Source organism: Pinus tabuliformis, chromosome 3_2 (assembly GCF_031772625.1).
Source record: "Pinus tabuliformis cultivar Carrire ecotype Pingquan chromosome 3_2, CPIR1, whole genome shotgun sequence".
NCBI lineage: Eukaryota > Viridiplantae > Streptophyta > Pinopsida > Pinales > Pinaceae > Pinus > Pinus tabuliformis.
In genome coordinates this window covers 1,128,530,391-1,128,555,981 of record NC_142302.1, presented here as the reverse complement: position 1 = coordinate 1,128,555,981, position 25,591 = coordinate 1,128,530,391, and the positions used below count along the sequence as shown (strand labels likewise).

Here is a 25,591-nt window from a genome sequence, read left to right as displayed (position 1 = left end):
TTCTGACATAGAGAATAGAAAAACGTGTATTTCTTCAGCAAAAGCAAGTTGAGTTTGACCTGTAGGGAACATGCCAAATGAGGCAGAGCTCACTGCTTACACTCTACAGTGGAATTCCTGTCTATATTAAAATATAATTTTCCGGTCTGATTTTTCTGACATAGAGAATAGAAAAACGTGTATTTCTTCAGCAAAAGCAAGTTGAGTTTGACCTGTAGGGAACATGCCAAATGAGGCAGAGCTCACTGCTTACACTCTACAGTGGAATTCCTGTCTATATTCAAATATAATTTTCCGGTCTGATTTTTCTGACATAGAGAATAGTAAAACGTGTATTTCTTCAGCAAAAGCAAGTTGAGTTTGACCTGTAGGGAACATGCCAAATGAGGCAGAGCTCACTGCTTACACTCTACAGTGGAATTCCTGTCTATATTAAAATATAATAAAAATACTTAAAAAAACGCCGATATAAACCAATGCAACTAAAAAAATAAAATTAAAATACAGGTCTTTGATGCAGTCGCCAGCATTAGAAAATAAATCAGCTTAGGTATCATGTCTTGGTTAAAAAAATACTGTCAGAAGACACCAGGCTTGGTAAATAATTGGCCTTTCGAAAAGAGTAGTTAACCTTGCTTCTAGTTTAGAACGCAAATATCTCTTGCCTAAATTGCCAAATTATGGGGTAGGCACCTTTCAGTCACAATATTCAAATCCTTGGTTTAATATCTCGGAAAAGAAAAGAGAATGCATAATGTGATGTTTCAACGGAATATAGAATGAAAAGCCAAATTAAAAATTACTTCCTCACGTTGGGAATAATTCTAGGAAAATAAATAATTTTTGCCCCACAAGAAAAATAATCCTATTCATTTTGGGGTACAATGCAGCGTCTGAAAAAGATTATCATTTTGAGATGTTTTCATTCCATATGTTAATGCTTTGGACTACATGGCACTTTACTCAACGAAGAAAATGGGAAAAAGCTTTTCTGGTTTAGTCTGCATCCATGTCTTCTTGTGCTGCCTTCGCTGCTTCCTTGGCTTCTTCTAAAAGATCTGCTGGAACCTGCAAAAATGAATTGCAACAGAATGTCAAGTAAATTTCATGGTAGAATAAGCAACAGAATCTAAAGCCAATTTCACTCGTAGTTTGTAAGATCTTTCTGTCAGACAATTTCACTCCATTAAGATGTGTTGCCCAAAATACAGTGAGTCCAAACAAAAAGCACATGCATAGGGAGTATACAACAGCGGTGGTGTTTAAATGTCCTGAATTTTATGGAATGTTAATAATAGCAAGGCATTAGTGCGAGGGATCCTCTTCACCAAATATCTGTGCATCCACCAGCTACAGTTGAAAGGGGACTTTACAGGTAGTGATCAAGCTCCTCAACAGTAAGGCAGAAAAAACCACTCCACTGTGGGAGATCCAGGCTATGGTTTCTATGCCAAAGCCCTCTCACAGCGCCTTCCAGCTAATAGTCTTTCAACTGGAGATAATAGATTCCAGACATAAATGCCAACGTCAAAGTGGAAGGACAGGGAGGCTCCACATATTCCCCCATTAATCATATCCTGGGGGATTGTGCGGACTACTGGCAAAGCTCAAGGGCATCAATTAGGATGGATTACAAAGCTAATCATCACACCCAATAATAGGAGGCACCCCCTAACTAACTCCGAAATGGCTTAAAAACTTGTACTCGTGAGCTCTCATTGGTATTGTATAGAACATCACCCTTGTCTAACTAGAATTAATGTTCACATGTTTGTCAGCTTTGGCATATCCATAGGTATTCGGATTCCCATCCCACACTCTGTAATTACGCAGGCACAGAGGCACCTTCTTACTGCCCCCTCCTGATCTCGTGTTTGTTCATCCGTGCATAGTAGTTGAGGAATTCATGTTAACTAGAGAAGTAGATGGTTCCTCCAATGCTCCTTTTCATTGCTCTTATCCCTAAGGTGGGTAAGCCAGTATCCTTTGATGACTTCAAGCCTATCTCACTATGTAATTGCATTTATAAGATAATATCTAAAGCACTTGCAATTAGGCTGAAGAAAATTCTATTAGGCTTCATCTCCCCAAAACAATTTGGTTTTTTGGAAGGCAAACAATATCACGAGGCCATTGGTTGTGCACAAGAACTGTAACATTCCATTAGATCGAAGAAACTTTCAGGTATGGTATTAAAGCTAGACCTCTCGAATGCATTCGCAAGACATGTTAGTCGTACTTGAGGTTACTTCTAATACATATAGGTATAACTTTACTATTAGTTAATCGGATAATGCAATGTGTCATGTCAATGTCGTTTGTTGTTAAAAAAAGATGGAGCTGCCTCTCTTTTCTTATGTGTTTTTGTTGGTAGTTCAAGATTTACGTTGAGCTATACAAGAGCCCAGAAGGCAAGGTCAATTAGAAGTGGTGAAGATTGGGGGCAGGGAATTACTCACAGAACTACATTTTGTTGATGATGTCCTATTGTTCACTAATGGCTTACTTGTTTAAGGTAAGTGTTGAAACAAATTCTACAACTTTACAACAAGGCCACTGAAATGAAAATTAATTTAAATAAATCTACCAAGAGTTTTCATATTATAGATGAGGGTTCCTTGCAAACATTAAATCATCTATTTCCCTTTTTCTCGGTGGATTTGGATTTAGGAATAAAGTATTTAGGAACTACTTGAAACCAAATGGATACAACATATAGGACTAACAGTGTCTCCAAGGCAGAGTTGAATCAAAGATATTTTTTTGGTGCAATAGGTCACTTTCTAAAGGTAGTAGCTTAACTCTTGCTAAATATATGCTTGATGCCATTATATACGGGCAATTGTTGGCACTCGCACCCGAGGGGAACAAAAAAGGTTCCGAAGGTCTTGTTTTAACTTTCTATGGAAAGTCAGATACAGGGAGTAATCATCTAGTAAAATGTGACAACCAATATGGCACACCAATTAAATATCCAAAATATTTGGTATATAAAGAAATCCATTCAGGATAAAATAAATTTATATTGAATAAATGTATGAGAAATGCTACAATCAGATTACAATGAGGTATATATATATATATATATATATATATCTTAGTAGGAGTGCCCTTTCTTTTTTTGCTTGCTAGGTAATGTGAGTCATAAGATGACTGGCACACCTAACCTGTGGCTTGAGTAGCCGTGATCCAGGGGCATCTAAGCCGTCAAAATCACCTGGGAATCGCACCTAGCCTGGGCCACACCAGTCCTTCGCATGGCTGGATTTTTGCCCATGGAGTTTCGAACCAGTGACCTTTACACCACAGAGTGCCTTAACATAACACCTTGTCACTGTCTGCTTTATGCCCCATGGCCAATGGGAGTGCCCCTTCATTAAGAGTCATGTCCTTGCATTAGGATCTGTCTCTTCACTAATTATTAATTATTGATTATTATTATTTGTATTTATATTTATTACACCAAAACCTGTACGGTCAATGGATAAAATATTGCAAGATGAGTATTAGTTTCATCACTATTTTTGTATAAAACACACATGCCTGGTCTTGGGTTAGGACAAGATTGTTCAAAGCCAACCCCGTATGTAGAATTGTCTTCATAGGAACTTGAACCTACAAGATCTTTGAATATAATATAACCACCTTTTTCTTTTTCCTTTTTTTTATTATTTAATTTTATTATTATTCTGGTTGAGCCTTGGATCTCAAAGCTATATAACCACAAAGTGCCTTAACATAACACCTTGTCACTGTCTGCTTTATGCCCCGTGGGCAATGGGAGTGCCCTTTCATTAAGAGTCATGTCCTTTAATTAGGATCTGTCTCTTCACTAATTATTAATTATTGATTATTATTATTTGTATTTATATTTATTATAAATAAAAAACCTGTACTGTCAATGGATACAAAAATTGCAAGATGAGTATTACCTCCATCACTATGTTTGTATAAAACACACATGCGTGGCCTTGGGTTAGGACAAGATTGTTCAAAGCCAACCCCATATGTAGAATTGTCTTCATAGGAACTTGAACCTACCATATCTTTGAATATAACCACCTTTTTCCTTTTTTTTTTCTTTTTTTTTTTTTTTAATTTTATTATTATTATTATTCTGGTTGAGCCTTGGATCTCAAAGCTATATAACCTAGCCTTGTGTATTGTCCTCCACTCTTGTTCATTAACCAACCCAATTCATCCTTTGACTCTCTTATCCTAATATGTCCTTTCTTAAGCTCCTCCAAGTATGTGTTCCACCTGGCTGCAAATTCACCTTCTAAATCCAAAAACCTTGATGATTGCCAACCTCAATGCGAAATATCTATTCTGTATACATTGAAAACTTGGTCTACCGTAAATATCCCTCTACCATGAAAGGATAGGATCAAGACTTCGTGAAGGAAAATGCTATTTCTATAAAACAAGATGGCATTAGAACCAACCCTAACCTGCCTGCCAGTCCCAACCCACCAAGCAAGATATTTAGCAATGATTGGAAATGAAAATACTAAGGCTTTCTAGTGGCTAGAGTCACCCTTTATATTTTTCTTTTTCTTCCTAATATAATCCAACATTGGTTTTGGAGCAATGTACTTTCGTAATACAATTATTTACCAAAGAATCCATTTGGATGAGATTTTACAGGCTTCTTGCTGCTAAATTTGTATCAAAAAGATGTATATGCTTAAGTCCCTAGACACAATCTTGCTTTGATTGAGCAATACCTTGTTATTTTATGTAATAAATATAAATTCAAATTGATTATTATTAAAATTAATATTTGTATTTATATTTATTACATTTGGGAGGACACTTCTCAATGATTGAATTTGGATGACATATGGATTGAAGATAATGTTGATTCCTACTCGCATACCTAGTTTCAAAGCAGGGAATTGAAGTGTTTGAGAGCAATCCCTTTTCTCATTTGGCAGGGTATTTGGTTGGTGTGCAATGGGCTAAAATTTGAGAGACCAGAACTTACTTTCCATGTCTCAGCTAATCCTTGTATCATCAACTAATGAAATTCGGTTCCACTAGAAGGACAAGGCACATTGGAGAACTTCTAGTCGACAGATATTGATGTTGCATGCCAGTAGGAGGAGAATATATGTAGCTTGGGAGGAATTTTATATTTCTCAAAACTCCATTTTATAAAATTGAAGGCAATTTTGGCGAGTGTTTCCAATAATAAAGTAGAATTCATAGCACTCTAGTCCTTATTAATGATAGCACACTCAAGGGAAGTTCAAAATTTGCAGCTTTATGGAAGTTCAAAATTTGCAGCATACTAATCTATGGGGGATGGCCTCTCAAGTGCTGGAAAATACTTCAGAATTTGATCATATTACTTTCACTTATATTTTTAGAGAACATAACACAGAGGTGAACATTTTGATTAAATAGGGTATTCTTTAAGAGTCTGGGTACTTATGGTTGGATGAACATAATGATGGTTCTCGAAAAAGACCCAACAGAGTATATAACTTACTTTTCATGACTACCTTTGGAGATTGTGCAAGACTTAGTTTCGACAAATAACAGCCATATTATGTGATGATTATAATAGTGATTGTAAAAAGTCGAGATAGATAATGATAGTTTGCATAAAGCTATTTGGGTGATAATAAAGATGAAAGAATGGATGTTTACTGATCCTAGAAGTCGTTTTCTATACAAATATCATAGTGCTATAGCACTCGAGTCTTGTATTATTTATTTTCTTTTTGAATATAAAGTACATTATTTTTCTTTGGAAAAGAATAACCACCTACGGGAAAAAATACACTTGTTTTCTTTTTAATGCACTTTCTCATAGCTAAAATAGACCCTACAAATTTCGTAAGGAGAGGATTCACTAAAATTAAGCCTTAAATAATTCACTTCCCTGAATAAAGCACACCACTCTCTAGGTAAACATAGCAATGTAGGCTCATAAATATAGCATGAACGACTTCCCTAGACTAAGTGTTCTCTAGCTAAGGTCACATGAAAACTTCTCAAGGCTCTTAATGTTCTAAAATAGCTAGTACACCACCGCACCAAGACCCTCTTTACCATTGCAAAATGTAACCTATCCCTAAAATTTCAAACTGTTGTGAATGCCCTGAAATCTAACCCTGGTAATGCACGCCATACTAGGTATTCAAAAAATTGGTGACCATGTTAAAAATAACATTATAACACCAGCTTGAAATCCACTAAAACTGGAGCCATAGGTAAATCTCTGAACCGGGTTCTCAAATATGTAATCATCCTATCAATTGGACCACTCCCAAAAATAGTTAAAAAGACAGGTTAATAAAAATAACAACTTCTCATTTTGGTGCTTCAAATTCAAACCCCGTGTAAAGCAACCCAAATGGTGCCTAAAACTATAATTAGATCCTGAAAAGTGTAAGTCTGAAAAAACCAACATAACCATACCTTTTGGGGGTACTCAACCTCCCATAGCTACTCCAAATACTACACTGAACCTACAACTATGGGGTGCTTGCTCCACTGAAGCTCTGTCCATCAATATATATCTCTGACTTGCTCAAGAAAATATCCAATAATTTGCCCCAAAATAACAAAAACATGCAACCATGTGCAAAGTTTGTAAGGCACTCATTCTGGGACATGAAAGTGGGAATCTGCCTAGATGCTATCATAATTGAAAGTTTCTTCGATCAAAAGTACATTCCAAAATGGGGATTTGCAAGAAGTGTATGTGGAGAAACTTGAAGGATTATATGTTTAAGGAGAAAAAAAGCTGGTATGTAAGTTGGTGAAGGCCTTTGACGGAATAAAACAAGCCCCTCGAGCTTCGAGCGTGGTATGAAATTATGGGACATGAAGTGGGAATCTACCTAGATGCTACCCCATAAACCATTCATATTGCCAATGCGTTACCACCTATATTGCAACAAGATTGTACATGTGGCCCTTGGTGACATGAATCAAACTTTTGCAGGGCAACATTTTGATCCTAACTTTCAAAAAGTAGGGATGTTGATAAAAGGCTTCTTCAGTTGTGCACCATTGAGATGTTCAGTTGGCCGTGTCTCACTTCTCCTAGGTGTTGTGCTTGCTACTTATGTGGTGGTACCTGGTTCATGGTCGCGTGAAACTTTATGGTCTCAAGGGATCCTTTGGTTAGTGGTGAGGCACTCTATGGTATATCCTTAGTAGATGTTGTCATGATTTCCCTTGGACTCCTTTTCTAGTGACTTGGGCTTATTCACTACTATAACCATGGTAAAAAACCTTTGTGAAGTATACCCCATTGACATACATGTGGATGCAATATATTATTTGACAAGCCAATAAGCCACCCCCTACGTCCATTCATTAAATCTTTTTAGTGTTGGCAACATTACTATGAGTTTCATCCTTTTATATGTTCACCCTTTACACCATGATCCTTTCATAAGTCTGACCATATATTTCATCTCATCCATCTACAAGGAGCTCACAGGTATAAAAAGGCACCTATTTATTAAACCTTTTGTTTATTTTTACCTTATACTATAATGAACCACTTTATTTCTAAGAGGGGATTCACCCACCATATGAACTCAAATCCTATATACCATGGTGAAGCACTTTAATTAAAAGTTATATCGACCCTATCTTTAACCCCATTTGCTTAATAATAACACACATGCGGAGGCATGATAATGTATTTTATTTATTGAGAAGCCACCTTAATAAAATTATGGGTTCTAGCCACCTTGTCATGATTCCCCTTTTGTAATGGCAAGGATACCATAGGACATGGTATGAACTCAATGCTATATCATTTGAAATAGAGGTGTCCTTTTGACCCAATCGTTGTGGAGTTGTTTTGGTTATAATGCATTTCCAAAGATTATTATATATGTGAACCACATATTACCTTATCAACTGTGGCATGAAAGAACCACCTTGTATAAACTAAGACCATGGAGCAACGAACCATCATCAAGCCACCTATTTTTTCATTTGCCCACCCATTTTCAAGAGGAACATTGAGGGCCATGCATATGAAGTCACATGCCCACATTCTCAATGATTTTCATGTTTAACATTGTATCAACCTACGAATTAGGGCACGAGGATGAGACATGTAAATCAATTTACCTTTTTTCAATGGAGCCAATATTATGGTGGACCATGAAGCCACGGCGCTTCATTTGGGGTGTGTACCATGGAACAAGCTTTTCCATAAATAGTCTTCTAGAGGCAACTGGGACCGCTTTCACATATTATTGTATAGGTCAGCTAGATTTTCGTTTGCCCATGAATGTGGTTAAGGGGAACAACAAACTTGTTGAGATGATTCGACAGGATGTACCATGTAGTTGCCTTTTCAATCAACCATTACATACTTATGAGTTAGTTTGGACCAACGTTGCAGGAATCCCCCCCCGCCCCACAACTCAAAGGTCGAAACCACAAACCGTGCAAATCAATGCCCAAACCGCATATAGAAAAAATGGAACAGTGATTCACAAGTAGAATCATGGTTCCTCGACCTATGGGACAAGCTTTTCCATAAATAGTCTTCTAGAGGCAACTGGGACCGCTTTCACATATTATTGTACAGGTCAGCTAGATTTTCGTTTGCCCATGAATGTGGTTAAGGGGAACAACAAACTTGTTGAGATGATTCGACAGGATGTACCATGTAGTTGCCTTTTCAATCAACCATTACATACTTATGAGTTAGTTTGGACCAATGTTGCAGGAATCCCCCCCCCCCCCCGCGCCCCACAACTCAAAGGTCGAAACCACAAACCGTGCAGATCAATGCCCAAACCGCATATAGAAAAAATGGAACAGTGATTCACAAGTAGAATCATGGTTCCTCGACCTATGGGAATCATGACAGTTCTTGGACCTATGGGAAACCATGATGGTTTCGTTCGCAGTTCCGCAAGCTGAACCACGATTCCGACATAGTTCCAATACACTTCCCATGAGGTTCCTGATGGCACGCGGACGGTTCCACGGGGAGGCTATTTTTTTTAACGTGTGGTTTAAGTGGGACCGAGGGTGAGTTAAGGGTGAGTTTAAGGAAAGGGGCCACTGGTGCATTTCACGCAGTTAGAGATAGAGAGAATCTGTCTTCTCAAGAGTGGTGGAACATGCATGGCGGTGCTACTCCACATCTACAATGTTTGGAAATACGAGTGCTCTCACAGGTGTTAAACACTTCTTCTACAGAGAAGTGTTGGAGCACCTATAGTTTCATCCACAGTGTTGAAAGAAATGGGATAAATGTAAATTGGGAAAAGAGCTTGGTTTATGTTTGTTACAACTTGCAATTGTTGTCCCATTACTATGAGGAGGAAAAGAAAACTAAAGACTTGAAGGTTCGAGACAAAAATCCAAAGGACAATTTGGAGGATAGAGTGTTGTATTTAGAGCAATTGGAGGATGCTCTTTTCCAAGATGATGATGATTGTGTTGAGATGCCATCCCCATCCAGTGCAATGGCCCCATGTTCCAGTCTTCAACAAAAGCAGCAGGGCTTCATCTTCAGTTCCACAACCACCATCTTCTTCATTGCCACCACGTGGAGGCTCACGTAGTGGTCGTGGTGGTGTAAGGAGGAGAGATTAGTAGATAGATTCACAGTTCACTACTTTTTTTGTCATAGTCTATAGATGATAGATTAGAGTCTTAGACTTTAGTGTTGTGAATTTGAACTTTTCAATCTTCCTAGTTCATTGTGCAGTTGGTGGTAGCCACGTGGCCTATTTTGTAAACGTTATTATTTGGTCATGTCAAAAATTGCTATCTTGTTAGATAAGTTATTTGATGTTTTATCTTCTAATGATCCACTTTCTATTATATGCTCAAAAATTTGATGTTTGATTGGAATTGCTAGAATCTAGATGGATGATGCTCGAATAATTAATCATTGATGTACTATGGATGCCATATCTATCTTGGTTTATGTACAAATATGCATGTTTTCATATCTTCTGCAATTAATTTGGTATTTTGGATGTTTTTTTAATATATAAATGCAAAATAAGATTATGGGGGCTAAGATCTGAGACCTACCATGAAATTAAACACTAAACAACATTGAAACGAAAGAAAGAAAGCAAAACAATAAGAACCAAACAATATGATAAAAACTTGATTCTTTATTATATGGGAAAGAAATACTATTACATCTACATCATGAAACCTAAATGTCCTTTTGAAAGGTGAGACCTGTTATTTATAATATTTTCAATGCCTCCTTGAGTTGTATCTTTTTACCATAGGCAGATACCACTTTCCACTCGGATCAATTCCTCCCCCATTAGGAAGCAATGATCCCCATTGCGTCTAGTGCCCGCATGAGAAGCTACTGCTAAATGTGTCTCCTATTGAATTTTTGTCACTATGGTCGGTCTTCATAAATTTTTAAGCCCTCAAAATATGAAAGAAATGACAAATATAAATGTATACTTCAAGTCGGCTTCAAAAGAGGGAAATTGAATTTTTGAAATTCAAATTAATTGTCTCCACAAGTTCAAGTCGGCCAGCCTACATGACACACCAATTCGGGCTCATGAGATGACTATATAAAGGCTACTCGTCCTCCTCCTCAAGGCACCAATTTGGATCACATATACTCATCTTTTGTTCACACGTGGGAGTTTAGAAGAACAAATTATGAGGTAGCAAACCGAGATTCTTTTGAGGTAGCAGACTAGGATTCTTCTGAGGCAGTAGACCAAAATCTCTTGAAGCATAGTTGATCGAATTCACAACAAGCCGAATTTGTCTTTGGTTGACCAGGTTTCACCTAAGTATGTTTGTGGTCAGTTTGACCTTGTTTCTAACTGGAAATCAAATTGCATCTCTTGTTGAATTGGACAATTTCTCTAAGAAAAGGTTGTTGGGTTTTTCCCCAGTTAGGATTTTCCTAGGGTAAATTTTTGTCTCTTGTGTTTGGTTGTCTCTTCATGATCCTACTGTCATTATTGTTTAATTGTTGATATTTCCTATGTGTAATTGATTAATGATAAATGGGACAAAAGAAGAATTGGCTAAAGAATCATTAGAAGTAATTATCAGATTAGAAAGACTTGAAAAATCAACAACTCCTAGTGAGTCAGTGGCCTTGATGAAGAAGATATGAGCCAATGGGAGTGGTTAACCCATAACTGTAGGTTTGTGATGACCCATAACCAAGTGTTGTTGAAGACAAGGGTTTTATGTGGTTAACCCATAATCGTGGGTTTGTGGATGACCCATAACCAAATGCCAATGAAGACAAAGGTTTTGCATGGTCGACCCATAATCATGGGTTTGTGGATGACCCATAACCAAATGCCAGTGAAGACAAGGGTTTTGCAAGGTCGACACATAATCATGGGTTTGTGGATGACCCATAACCAAATGCTAGTGAAGACAAGGGTTTTGTGTGGTCAACCCATAATCGTGGGATTGTGGATGACCCATAACCAAATGCCAGTGAAGACAATGTTTTTGTGTGGTCAACCCATAACCGTGGGTTTGTGGATGACCCATAACCAAGTGATTGCAATGTGCCATGTGTTAACAAAGACAAAGGTTTTGCGTGGTTGACCCATAAGTGTGGGCTTCTAGATGACCCAAGGGCCAAAACTGTGTTGTCAATGACAAGCTTGGAGAAGGGTTTTGTGTGGTTAAACCATAACCATGACGATTACAGTCCGTCAAGTGTTGACGAAAACAATGGTTTTGTGTGGTTAACCCATAATTGTGGGTTTAAGGATGACCCAAAACCAAGTGTACATGAAGACAAAAAAAGGTGCAAACAGAAGTGACTCAACAACCATAAGCTTTATCAAATGTTTAGAGATGGTCTAGAGGTGCCATTCAATGGATCTCCAATGGTGTCAGCAATGACATCAACCTTGTGGGGATCAGACTGTTTTGGCCCAAGAGTCTCGGCATGCTCGAATACACCAGCCTCAATATACTTTTTAGCATTGTCCCAAGCACCGCCAATGTTAAAAGCATAAATCGCAACCTAGACCTCCAATGTCAAGTCCCCAAGAAGAATATCCATGTCATACTTCATACCAAAATCTATGTATGGAAAATGATACCAAATATAAAGAAAGACTTGTAGTCAAAGGAAAATATCATTGTCTATCTCCAAAAGCATAGAAAAGTTAGTCTTGGTTAAGCAACAACAATATTGGTGTTCAGAAATCAATGCTTGTAGGAATTAGGGTTTGATTCCTCTTTCTTGATAATTACTTGTGAATTATGTTGGATTCTTTTACTTATTTATTAGTTTATATTTCATCAAATAATTACCAAATTATATGTATATGAAGATCACAAGAACAAGAGACACAAGATGTAGGCATTCATCCAGGGCAAAACCCCTTCAAGGGGAAAACCCAGTCCAACTCTTCCACTAATAGATTCAAATCAAGAGGAGACAATCCAAGACACTTTCGACCTAGACAAATACCTCCTCCAATCAACAAGTCATCCCTTCCTTCCAATAGATGATCCCTGTCAAAGTCTCCAAGTGATAGCTTCCCAGTAGCAACTACAATCCAGAATTTCGGCCCCCAGCAACAAATTTTCAGCCCTCAGCTACAAAATTTTGGACCTGCAGTAGATTCAGAATTTCGACCCCAACAACTGCCTAGAAACTTTGCACGTGTGAGAGATAGATAACCCAAGAACTCGTTTTAGGGCTTCCCAACTTCTTTCGTCCCTCTCGAGCTACTTCACTCTCTTTTCTGCTTTTTTTCCTTGTAAATCGAACTTGTTGAGTGAGTGTGACAAATCAGTGGAACTACATCTCTATATATGGCCTTTCTGCTAGGTCCAATTGCCCTAATGTAGGCCGACTTCATGGGGACAAGGCCGACTTGGTGTGGAGGTGATAAATAACCTTTTTGACTCAAAAATCATTTTTACATGATACAAAAGCCCAGGAAGGGTTTAATAAAAATGACAATGACTCTATTGACTCGAGACAAAACCTAGAACACTTCAATGGAGGATTTGACCTACAAAACATTGACCCAAGCATGAAACCCATGCTTTAATAAGTCATTTTCTTTAATAATAGTATTTTTTTTACAAGTACAATTGTAAAGACCGACACTAGTTACATTCTTCAACACTCCCTCTTAATTAGGGAGGTATTCATAATTACATATATAAAGGTACCTGGAAGATCTCAAAATTATATGAACTACGAAGAGTTCTAGCACACGTAGTGCTACAGATTAAATACATGACTAGGGTGTTGTAATATGGTGGGACTAAGGTGAAATCAAGCTTTAGCCACTCTAGATACCATCATGCTTTTAAGCTCTATCACCAACCCATGGATCTAGGTGTGTATCCAAGGTCGAAGCTCCATGACCAACGCCACCCTCCCTACTTCGAGATCTAGACATCAACATATAGGTCGGCCAAATGTCTCTCTCTATCAACTAAATTTGTAACATCAACCCATCGAAGCATGCTTTTGAAATATTCAAACTTCTAATTTCGATGAGATTTCATCAATACGTCAGTGACTTGTTCATCTGTTGGAATATATTGTAGCTTCACGACCCCATCTTTTACCAAACTCCTAATGTAGTAGTACTTGTTGATATGCTTCGTCCTGGCATGAAATACACAGTCTTCAAACATCTTGATGCTACTTTGATTATCACAATTTATCACTGCAGGATCTAGATGCTTTCCAAACAAATCTAACAATAATTTTCTTAACCAAACAGCTTATTTTCCTACTTCACATGTAGCAACATGTTCTGCTTCAGCACTACTTTATGCAACATCATCTTGTTTTCTACTCATCCATGAAATCTTTGCAGATCCCAAATTCAAACAGCCACCAGTAGTGCTTCTTCCATCAGTCTCACTACCACCCCAATCGGAATCGGTAAAACCTATTAACTTGACTTCCTTTCCATCATACTTCAGGCAATGATGAATTGTGCCACGTAGGTATCTCAAGATATGCTTGGCAGCGATTTAATGGTCATGACGAGGCTCCAACTGAAATCGACTAAGAAAATTTACAGCAAAACATATATCAGGTCACATATTCACCAAGTACATCAAAGAGCCCACCAACTTACAGTAGCTTGTAGGATCAATGAGACTAGAGTCAGAGCTTCTCAACTTCTTGAGATTTGTTATCATGGGAGCAGTCATAGGCTTGGAATCCAACATATTTAACTTTTGTAACATTTTAATTATGTATTTACCTTGACCAAGATATATCTCACTAGGTTTCTACCAGACTTCCAAGCCCAAGTAACAGTGCATGAGTCCTAAATCTTTCATTTCAAATTCTACTACCAACATTTTTTTGCATTCTAGAATTCTACACTCCATACGTGTAATAAACAAATCATCCACATATAGTAGTATAATGACAAGTTCATTCTTCACTATCCTAATGTAGAGGTTTACATCGACAAAACTTTTGACGAACCCAATCCTTGATAGATATGCATTCATTCTTGCATACCAAGCTCTAGGAGCTTGCTTCAAGCCATATAGAGTTTTCTTGAGTCTGCAAATATGTGTATCCCTGCTATTTATTTCAAAGCCTTCCAGTTGTTCAATGTATACTTATTCATCAATGGTTCCATTTAGAAATATTGTTTTGACATTCATTTGATGGATATTCCATCCCATAGTAGCAGTTAGCGAAACCAAAGATCTTATTGTAGTATACTAGGTAGTAGGCGAAAGGTTTCTTCATAATCTATTCCTTCTTTTTGTGAGAAACCCCTTGCGACAAATCTAGCTTTGTATTTGTTTATGCTTCCATCAACGGCATGTTTGATTTTGTAAATCCATTTGGAGGTGACAATCGATTTGTCACTTGGTCTAGGAATGATTTCCCAAACCCCATTCTTCATGATGGATTGATATTCTTCCTGCATCACCTTCTTCCATTCTTCTTGATGAGTGGCTTCTTCAAAGGTAGTTGGTTATGCTTCTATTAATTTCGTCATGTATGTTGCATATCCTGAATATATCTTCGGTCTTTTGCTTTCTCTAAAAGATCCTTCATGTCCTTCGGCATCTTCAAGTGTAGCTCTTAACCAATTTGGCCTCTTCTTTGTTTTGGGAATGATTATAAGTTGAATAGGCTCACTTGGTCCTTCTTCTTCTTCTTGGTTTGTAGTTGTCTTGTCATGATGCTCTTCTTCTTCAAATAGCGATATATCTTCCTCATCGGATTCAATTGGTATATCCTTGGATCTTTTGTAGGCATGGTTTTCATCAAATATAACATCCCTGCTAACTTCGATTTGTCTTCCTTCCTTGATGTAGATTCTATAGGCCTTTGAAGAAAGGTTATAGCCAATGAAGACCCCTTTTATACTTGTTGAGACCAACTTCTTTCGCTTGTCTTTTGGAACATGGATGTATGCGGGACACCCAAAGTTTCGAAGATGGTCTGCACATGTCTTCTTCCCTATGAAAGCTTCTTCCAGTGTCATATGATCAAGGATTCTATGAGGACTTCTATTTTGTATATATATTATTGTCATGGCTGCCTCTCCCCATAGAAATTTTTGTAGATCTTGATCAAATATCATAGTCCTTATGCATTCTTCAATGGTTCTATTCTTCCTTTCTGCAACTCCATTCTGCTCGGGGTTGTAGGGAACAATGAGCTCCCTCTTAATACCTACTTCTTTACAATATGCAATCAGCGCTTTTGAAGTGTATTCCCCTCTACAGTCGGATCTCAAAGTCTTTATCTTTCTTTCAGTTAAGGTCTCAACTTCGGATCTAAATTCCTTGAACTTTTCAAATACTTTGTCCTTTGTCTTGAGAAGATAGAGCCATGTCTTTCTAGAGTGATCATCAATGAAGGTCACATAGTAAAGATGGCCACACACATCGGAATGAATGAGGTCTAGTATCTCCTTAGACCTTGTATCAATGCTTGTAAAAGGTTTCCTACTATTCTTTCCTAAAGCACATCCCCTGCATACTCCTTCATGATCTTCTTTGATGTTGGGATGCCTTTTACCATTTGACCAAGAGAGGGCATTATCTCGTAATAAATATGCCCATATCTTCTATGCCAAAGTTCAATAGGGTTTATTTCCATATGAACTAGGGCTTGAGGAGATGGTGTTATAACACTATATAATCTTCCTTCATAAACTCCAATAACTTTTGCCTGTTCAATACTTGAATCCTTTCCCAAAACCAAAACTTTTCCATCTACAAAAGCAACCCTATCTCCTTTATCTTCTAAGCAAGAAATGGAAAGTAAATTCTTTTTCAAACCTAGGACATAAAGGATGTTCTTGAGGTGTAGCTTTGCTCCACTTTCCAACTTCAATGATGTATACCCAAGGCCCTTAACTGCATAGTTGTTGTTGTCTCCTAGCCCCACTGCATGTGATGATGGTTCCCTTGATAGAGTATGAAGTTGTCCACTTTCTCCTGTCATATGTCTTGAGGCTCCACTATCAATGATCCATGCATTCTCATCATCAAGAGTACTTGTAAGTGCAACCAAGAATCCTTCACTTTTGACTCTCCTAGATAGATTGTAGATGATCCTTCCAATCCAGCGTCCTGCAACTTTTATGATATTGAGGCCCATCTTCCAATAATTTTCAATAGAGGAGTAACCTTTTCTTCCAAGATTGTTTTTCCCTTCTTCAAATGATAGCCAACAAAGTGATCTTCAACCTTCTTCCACCTTAGCTTTGATTCCATGTTGAGAAATCAATGCTTATAGGAATTAGGGTTTGATTCCTCTTTCTTGATAATTACTTGTGAATTATGTTGGCTTCTTTTACTTCTTTATTAGTTTATCTTTCATCAAGCAATTACCAAATTATATGTATCTGAAAATCACAAAAACCAAAGACACAAGATGTAGGCACTCAGCCAGGGCAAAACGATTATATGGATCTGAAAATCACAAAAACCAAAGACACAAGATGTAGGCACTCAGCCAGGGCAAAACCCCTTCAAGGGGAAAACCCAGTGCAACTCTTCCACTAGAAGATTCAAATCAAGATGAAACAATCCAAGACCCTTTAGACTTAGAAAAAGACCTCCTCCAATCACCAAGTCAACCCTTCCTTCCAATAGATAATCCTTGTCAAAATCTCCAAGTGACAGCTTCCCAATAGCTACTACAACCCTGAATTTTGGCCCCCAAAAACTACGCACATGTGAGAGATAGCCCAAGAACTTGTTTTAGGTCTTCTCAGCTTCTTTCGTCCTTCTCCAACTACTTCCTCTCTTTTCTACTTCTCTTCCTTGTAGATCGAACTTGTTTGTGACAAATAGAGGTCGAATTACCTCTCTATATATAGCCTTTTTGCTAGGTCAAATTGCCCTAATGTAGGCCGATTACATGGGGACAAGGTCGACTTGGGGTGGAGGTGACAAAAAACCTTTTTGACTCAAAAAAGATTTACATGATACAAAAACCCAAGAAGGGTCTAATAAAAATGGCAATGACTCTACTAACTCAAGACAAAACCTAGAAGCCTTCAATGGAGGCTTTGACCTAGAAAACATTGACCCAAGCATGAAACCCATGCTTTAATAAGTCATTTTTTTTTAATAATAAAATTTCTTCTGACAAGTACAATTATGAAGACCAACACTAGTTACATTCTTCAACAATTGGTACCAAAATAAAAATTGCCCCATCGGAGCCCCTAGTCAAATGGACATTCATAATCAATGAGATCAAGAAACATAACATAGTTGCAACATTGCCACTTGAAGGCATTCATGCTCTCTCTGCAACTAGCTTCTTTACTGTGAAAGAAGATGCCACTAATGCTCGATGTTGTTGAAGTAGACGACAATTTGGAACAAAACCAAAGCTCTAGTTGAGAAATTTTGCACTTTTCCTTTCTCTAAATCTTTCTCCCTCGTCAATGATGCCAACACAATCTTTATTTCCAAAGCTATGAAAATTTTTGCATACAATCCCAACAAAGATATTTGAGCCCCTTCAAGGGTTAACAGTGCAACAAACCTCTCATCTTCTCCATTTTATGCATTGGTTAACCTCAATTGACCTTCCAATAAATACATAACAGATAGAAGTGCAACGAGGAGTGCAAACACCTAGATAAAAACCTCAGGCTTGATGTCAAAGGAAAGTGTGTAACGACCACAAAGGCAAATGCACATGTCATAGCTCCAACAAGCAAGGCATGTAGAATGGGAGTTTGAATAAAGAAATCAGCACAAAATGCCAAATGCGATCCCAACAACCACGATGTATAGTAGTCTATGCTCTACAATGTATTGCACTGGAATAGTTTTGGTAATTGTAGCCAATGAAGCAAGTAAGCACGATGGCCAAGATGGTTTCTTGGCGACTAAACCATAGATGGAACTATCATCTATAGACTGCTCATGTATGTGCATCAATTTAGATTGAAATGACCATGTCTCTGGCAATGGAGGTTGCATAAATATAAGCAAGACACCAACAACCACCACCAGAAGTAGTATACACTTTACTAACTGGATGTGGGAGAAATGTCATGCAATAATGTGAACACATGCTAGACCTAATAATAGAAAAATAAATCTCAAAACAAACCATCTGATGGTGGTCTTCCATTCCACCACTGGAGAACTTCAAAGATTGTTTGTCGACAGTGCTAGACAGAGAGAGTAGCAACAACAACATATGAAAAACCTTGCCACAATTTCATTCTTGAAGTTGTTTTACCCTTGTCTTTGTAAAGAAGCAATGGAGGAGACACAACCACTAATAGGATGATTGTCGCCCACAGAATAGTCTTTGAAGTGAGAACAAGCATTAACAGTTTTGTTGCATACAAATATGTCAAAATCCAAACTGCCTTGGGACCAATTCAATTGTCCAAGGCCAATCCTCTTCCCAAAGCCAACCCTAAAACTGTCATTATGATAATCATGTAACTGGGGTAAATAACATCATCCTCAAAACCAAAGTAATAGATGCTAGTATAGCTAATTAATTGATTCGCAATATAGTATACTACCAATGTGTGGATTATAAGACCACATTTTGTCACAATACAAACCTTTGGAGGAAGAAGCGTTAGGCTTGGAATTACCATGGTCAGCACAACGCTTGCAACGATGAACTTGCAAACAGATCCCAGTGGTTGTGTACAACAAACCAAGCAATTGGAAAGCTTGCTAAGACAACAAATATGACATAAGATGATAGGTCTTTCTTGATGAAAAACTGTGATATATAAAAACCAGCAACAACTAGGACAGGGAAGAACTTGAGTGGCATGTCAGTGACAATCAACCCTGTTGAAGCCCACCAAAATTCACAAGACAGTGAATGCAGTCGAGCCAACAACATCATTAACTAGACCAATCCCATTAACTCTTGCTGCCAATGCACCTCCTGGCATGGTAATTGCTACCAGCACATAATTCCATGGAAGCACAACATGCAAATATCGCCCAAAGGAATAAAAGAAAACCCTAATTTTTAGACACATAATCGCAACTACCAATGCTATTGCACCATTGATGACCCGAATTTGTTGAACCGAAGCAAGATCCTTTGAAATGTACCACAATGCACCAAAAGCTAACACATAGTTGAAACATCAAAGGCACAAAACAAAAACTGGAAGAGGAACACTGGCCATGGAAGAAGAAATGACAGAATGATGAGATTTAATGTAAAGCAACAGAGACAAAAATAGAAGAGTTATGGCATGAAGTGTGCATTCAAGCGGACCAAGAATTAGGACTTCATTTGCAAGCTCACTGCCATATTTTTTTGGCCTTGTTCTTGGACGACGACTGTCGAGGCAAATAATATAGCAAATAGAAGATGTAGAGAATCGTAATAATAAAATAATAAAGCGTGTGATCCATTCCCACGGCCAGATAACTGACATGAATGTAATACAGGGGAACAGGAATCACTCTAGTGTTACAACTATGGACGGATTCTCAAGTTGGAGCCACCGGAATTGAAACAAAACCCACACACACCAATCAGAAAATTTTCCTTCTAGCACACAAGCACGACAAGTATGTATAGCGGCCAAGAATATATGGCAAAGAGAGTCGAAACCCTGAGCATGAACACCAACTGCGAGACGAGCAGGGTTGATCAAATGCCAAAGAAGGCGCCTTGTTTGTGCTGCAAAAAGTCAAGGATGTAGGGGACCATAAACCCTACCGTCAAAATCGCCATTACTGGAACACTACCCACTTCTACCAAGAGGGCGGCACAGGGACTAAGGGCGATGGCGATTCAGATGTTGTAGACAAAGGAGGCTAAGGGGGAGAAGCGCGGCTCACCTGATTGGAGTCTTTCTTATTGGTTTAGTAGTGAGGAGCAGTAGTGGTATGTCATCGATTAGTTTTCTTCAGGAGAGGTCGTCATGGGGCTCCCCTGCGGAAGATATCTCATACCGAACCCTACAAGATATGGATAGTCATCCTTTGTCATCATTTTGGAGAATATAGAGATTTCTAAGAAACTAGGTGGGTTTTCATGGGGCTTTATAGGGTGGATCAGAGCTTCTGCTCTTGCTCTGTGCTTCGCAATGTCTATTCATGATTATGCTGAGGAGTTTCGAAGCGCCTCTGAGAAGGTTCTTATCGCACAAGTGGGGATGTTGTCGCCCTAATTGTAAGAGCAAATCACACTGGCCGCATTGCCATCTAGCCCACAACTTTTGAATGGTGGGTTGTATGTGTCCTTCTCTAAAGAAAATGTTTATTGATAAATAGACCCTATAGGCATTGATCACCAAATCGCCCAACTTTGACAAAACCTACTTCAAACCCTGGTTGCCATGGAGTTGTAACCTGCTCTAATACCACTGATATAGATCTCGGGGGCTAAGATCAAGGACCTACTATGAAACTAAACATTGAACAACATTGAAAAGAAAGAGAGAAAAAGGCAATAAAAAACCAAACAATATGATAAAAACACAATTATTTTTTAAATGGGAAGGAAAACACTATTACATCTACACCATGGAACCTAAATGTCCTTTTGAAAGGTGACGCCCATTATTTATAGTATTTTCAGTGCCTTCTTGAATTACATCTTTTTACCATGGGTGAATACTGCAAATGGATACCATGGGTGAATACCACTTTCCACTTGGATCATATATATATATATATATATTGGAAATCTACAAACCTCAAGATGAAACATGCATGAATAATGGGAGAGATGGCTTAGACACTATATTGAGATCCCAGTGGTTGTGTACAACAAACCAAGCAATTGGAAAGCCTGCTAAGACAACAAATATGACATAAGATGATAGGTCTTTCTTGATGAAAAATTGTGATATATAAAAACCAGCAACAATTAGGACAGGCAAGAACTTGAGTGGCATGTCAGTGGCAATAGACCCTATTGAAGCCCACCAAAATTCACATGCCAGTGAATGCAGTCGAGCCAACAACATCATTAACTAGACCAATCCCATTATCTCTTGCTGCCAATGCACCTCCTGGCATGATAATTGCCACCAGCACATAATTCCATGGAAACACAACATGCAAATATCGCCCAAGGAATAAAAGAAAACCCTAATTTTTAGACACATAATCGCAACTACCAATGCAATTGCACCATTCATGACCCGAATTTGTTGAACCGAAGCAAGATCCTTTGAAATGTACCACAATGCACCAAAAGCTAACACATAGTTGAAACATCAAAGGCACAAAACAAAAACAGGAAGAGGAACACTGGCCATGGAAGAAGAAATGACAGAATGATGAGATTCGATGTAAAGCAACAGAGGCAAAAATAGTAGAGTTATGGCATGAAGTGTGCATTCAAGCAGACCAAGAATCAGGACTTCATTTGCAAGCTCACTGCCATATTGTTTTTTGGCCTTGTTCTTGGAAGACGACTGTCGAGGCAAAGAATATAGCAAATAGAAGATGCAGAGAATCGTAATAATAAAATAATAAAGCGTGTGATCCATTCCCATGGCCAGATAACCGACGTGAATGTAATACAAGCGAACAGGAATCACTCGTGTTACAACTATGGACGGATTCTCAAGTTGGAGCCACCGGAATTGAAGCAAATCCCACACACACCGATCAAAATTTGCCTTCTAGCACACGAGCACGACAAGTATGTATAGTGGCCAAGAATATATGGCAAAGAGAGTCGAGACCCCGAGCATGAACACCAACTGCGAGATGAGTAGGGTTGATCAAATGCCAAAGAAGACACCTTGCTTGTGCTGCAAAAAGTCAAGGATGTAGGGGACCGTAAACCCTACCGTCAAAATCGCCATTACCAGAATACTACCCACTTCTACCAAGAGGGCGACATAGGGACTAAGGGCTATGGCGATTCAGATGTTGTAGACAAAGGAGGCTGAGGGGGAGAAGCGTGGCTCACCTGATTGGGGTCTTTCTTATTGGTTTAGTAGTGAGGAGCAATAGTGGTATGTCATTGATTAGTTTTCTTCAGCAGAGGCCGTCATGGGGCTCCCCTGTGGAAGATATCTCATAGCAAACCCTACAAGATATGGATAGTCATCCTTTGTCATCATTTTGGAAAATATAGAGATTTCTAAGAAACCAGGTGGGTTTTCATGGGGCTTTATAGGGTGGATCAGAGCTTCTGCTCTTGCTCTGTGCTTCGCAATGTCTATTCATGATTATGCTGAGGAGTTTCGAAGCACCTCTGAGAACGTTCTTATGGACACAAGTGGGGATGTTGTCACCCTAATTGTAAGAGCAAATCACACTGGACACATTGCCATCCAGCCCACAACTTTTGAATGGTGGGTTGTATGTGTCCTCCTCTAAAGAAAATGTTTATTGATAAATAGACCCTATAGGCATTGATCACCAAATCGCTCAACTTTGACAAAACCTACTTCAAACCCTGGTTGCCATGGAATCGTAACCTGCTCTGATACCACTGATACAGATCTCGGGGGCTAAGATCAAGGACCTACTATGAAACTAAACATTGAACAACATTGAAAAGAAAGAGAGAAAAAGGCAATAAAAAACCAAACAATATGATAAAAACACATTTATTTATTAAATGGGAAGGAAAACACTATTACATCTACACCATGGAACCTAAATGTCCTTTTGAAAGGTGACACCCATTATTTATAGTATTTTCAGTGCCTCCCTGAATTACATTTTTTTACCATGGGTGAATACTGCAAATGGATACAATGGATGAATGCCACTTTCCACTTGGATCATATATATATATATTGGAAATCTACAAACCTCAAGATGAAACATGCATGAATAATGGGAGAGATGGCTTAGACACTATGGCAATAACCATAACAAAAATAAACTCATCAAACAACCAAGTGAAAAAAGTGTTTTGTGGGCCAATAAAAGATGCATAGACCCATAGCTCCATTTAGAAGGTAGCATTGATAAATGATGTAGGAGGCCCCAACAAAAGTTGCACGAAGTGAGGATGTGTTTTGGAAGCGAAGAGTCGAAAGCGTGATTTTCCAAAAACATTTGGAAGCAAAGAATATTGAAAGTGTAAGAATCATGATTTTCCAAAAATCTTTGGAAGAGAAGCATATCAAAAGCATCGAAATCTATTGTACCTATATGAAAGCTACGATTTCAACCTGCATTATGAAGCGTGTACTTATATGTGAAACCGCAACTAGAACTTCCATATATGGATGGGAGAGCCTAACTACCCGTGAGGTAGGGTAGATGAATAACTAAGAAGGACGAAAGTTTCTTAGAGGAGTTTTGGTGCAACAACAAAGGAGGATGTGTACGAGTGGACGTGTGGCACAATGAAATCAGACCGTAGGTCTGAGCGAATGTCTTTTGTGACCTGTTAGGGTGACAGCGACCCTAACCACCCGTTTTAGGGTGATTTATCATTTGATTCAGCGGAAAGGTTGAGAACCCTTGCCCTACCTTGAGGGTGCTCACCTAGAGTGTGTGGGATTTTTAGAGGTATTTGCCAGGAAATTGGGAAGCTAGGCTTGTGAAGCTTACACCTAGAATACTTGGAGGCTTTGGCCATTGATGTACATTGTATTATTGCAGAAATATTATATTTGATATTGATATATTTGGGTGGACCAAGAGGGTCTCACTCCACACATTATTGGTGCACATTTTATATCAATGTTTATACACAACATTGTGGCAGTTTATTGTAGATGATACATGATGTTGATGGATGAATATTTGGCATTATACTTGTGTTACAATTGAATGTTAATTTTGTTGAGAAATCAATGCTTAGGGTTTGATTCATCTTTCTTGATAATTATTTGTGATTTATGTTGGCTTCTTTACTTCTTTGTTAGTTTATATTTCATCAAGCAATTACCAAATTAAATGTATACGAAGATCACAAGAACAAGAGACACAAGATGTAGGTTGACACTCAGCCAAGGCAAAAGCCCTCCAAGGGGAAAACCCAGTACAACTCTTCCATTGGTACATTCAAATCAAGATGAAACAATCCAAGACCAATTAGACCTAGACAAAAACCTCCTCCAATCACCAAGTCAACCCTTCCTTTCAGTAGATGATCCCTGCCAAAATCTCAAAGTGTCAGCTTCTTGAATGCAGCTTCAATCCAAAATTTCGATCCCCAGCTACAGAATTTTGGAACTTTAGTAGATTCAGAAATTTCGGCCCCAGATATAGTTTAGTAACTTCGCACTTGTGAGAGAGAGATGCCCAAAAACTCGGTTCTTGTCTTCCCCAGTTTCTTCCTTCTTTCTCCTCAACTCCGGTCTTCTTTTTTGCCTCTTTCTCTTCTAGATCAAACTTGTTGATTGTGTACTTCAAATGAGTCAAGTTGCCTTTCTATATATACTCTTTATGTTGGGTCAAATATCCCTAATCCTAGCCGACTTCATGAGGAAAAGGCCAACATAGTGTGGAGGTGACAAATGACACTTTTGACTCAAAAATAAATCTTTTTACATGATACAAAAGCCCAAGGGGGTCTAATAAAGATGACAATGACTCCATTGACTCATGACAAAACCTAGAAGCCTTCAATGGAGGCTTTGACCTAGAAATAAATAAAAGAGCATGAAACCCATGCTTCAAATAATTTTTTTTTACAATAAATTTATTTTCTCTTTCTTTTCATCAAATACAATTTTGAAGACCGACACTAGTTACATTCTTCAACAAATTTCACAAACATAATATATCTAACACGTGACAGAAGTATAAGGGCTAGAGAAATAGTCCAGAAGTTAAGGCGCATCGAGTCTTCTAGGCGTGTGGCACCGGCATGGTTCATCATAATGGCTTGACCAACTTACAACTACTTACACACAGACTATACCTCTAGCACTTGTAATTCTATCATGAGTTAGATATATTATGTTTGTGGAATTAACATGCAATCTTAACCCGACCACAATGCCAACACATCACTTCGTCTTACTTCACAAAGTTGTAATCATAGATTCGTTTCACAAGTATGCTACCAATTTAATTTCATCAACATATGTGTAATAACATCAACACAACCATGTACAAAAAATTTACACAAGTGTGAGGATAACCTCTTTACATTATAAAAATCTACAAATGTTACAACTCGGTTTCAGCAAACTGCCTACTACCACCAAACAACAACTTA

The 25,591-nt window shown here is 38.2% G+C and overlaps 1 protein-coding gene and 1 pseudogene across 1 annotated transcript in view; both read right to left on the bottom strand.

The window, feature by feature from the left end:
• Nucleotides 1–529: 529 nt before the first annotated feature.
• LOC149184641 (proteasome subunit alpha type-3-like) overlaps nt 530–25,591 on the bottom strand; it is a 96,076-nt gene continuing 71,014 nt past the window's right edge. Inside the window, exon 11 of the mRNA XM_089417639.1 lies at nt 530–1,068. Within this exon, the coding sequence (XP_089273765.1) occupies nt 997–1,068 (72 nt within the window). The 3' untranslated portion in view covers nt 530–996. The remainder of the gene's footprint in view (nt 1,069–25,591) is intronic.
• Nucleotides 11,967–22,424, bottom strand: LOC149184642 (uncharacterized; annotated as a pseudogene).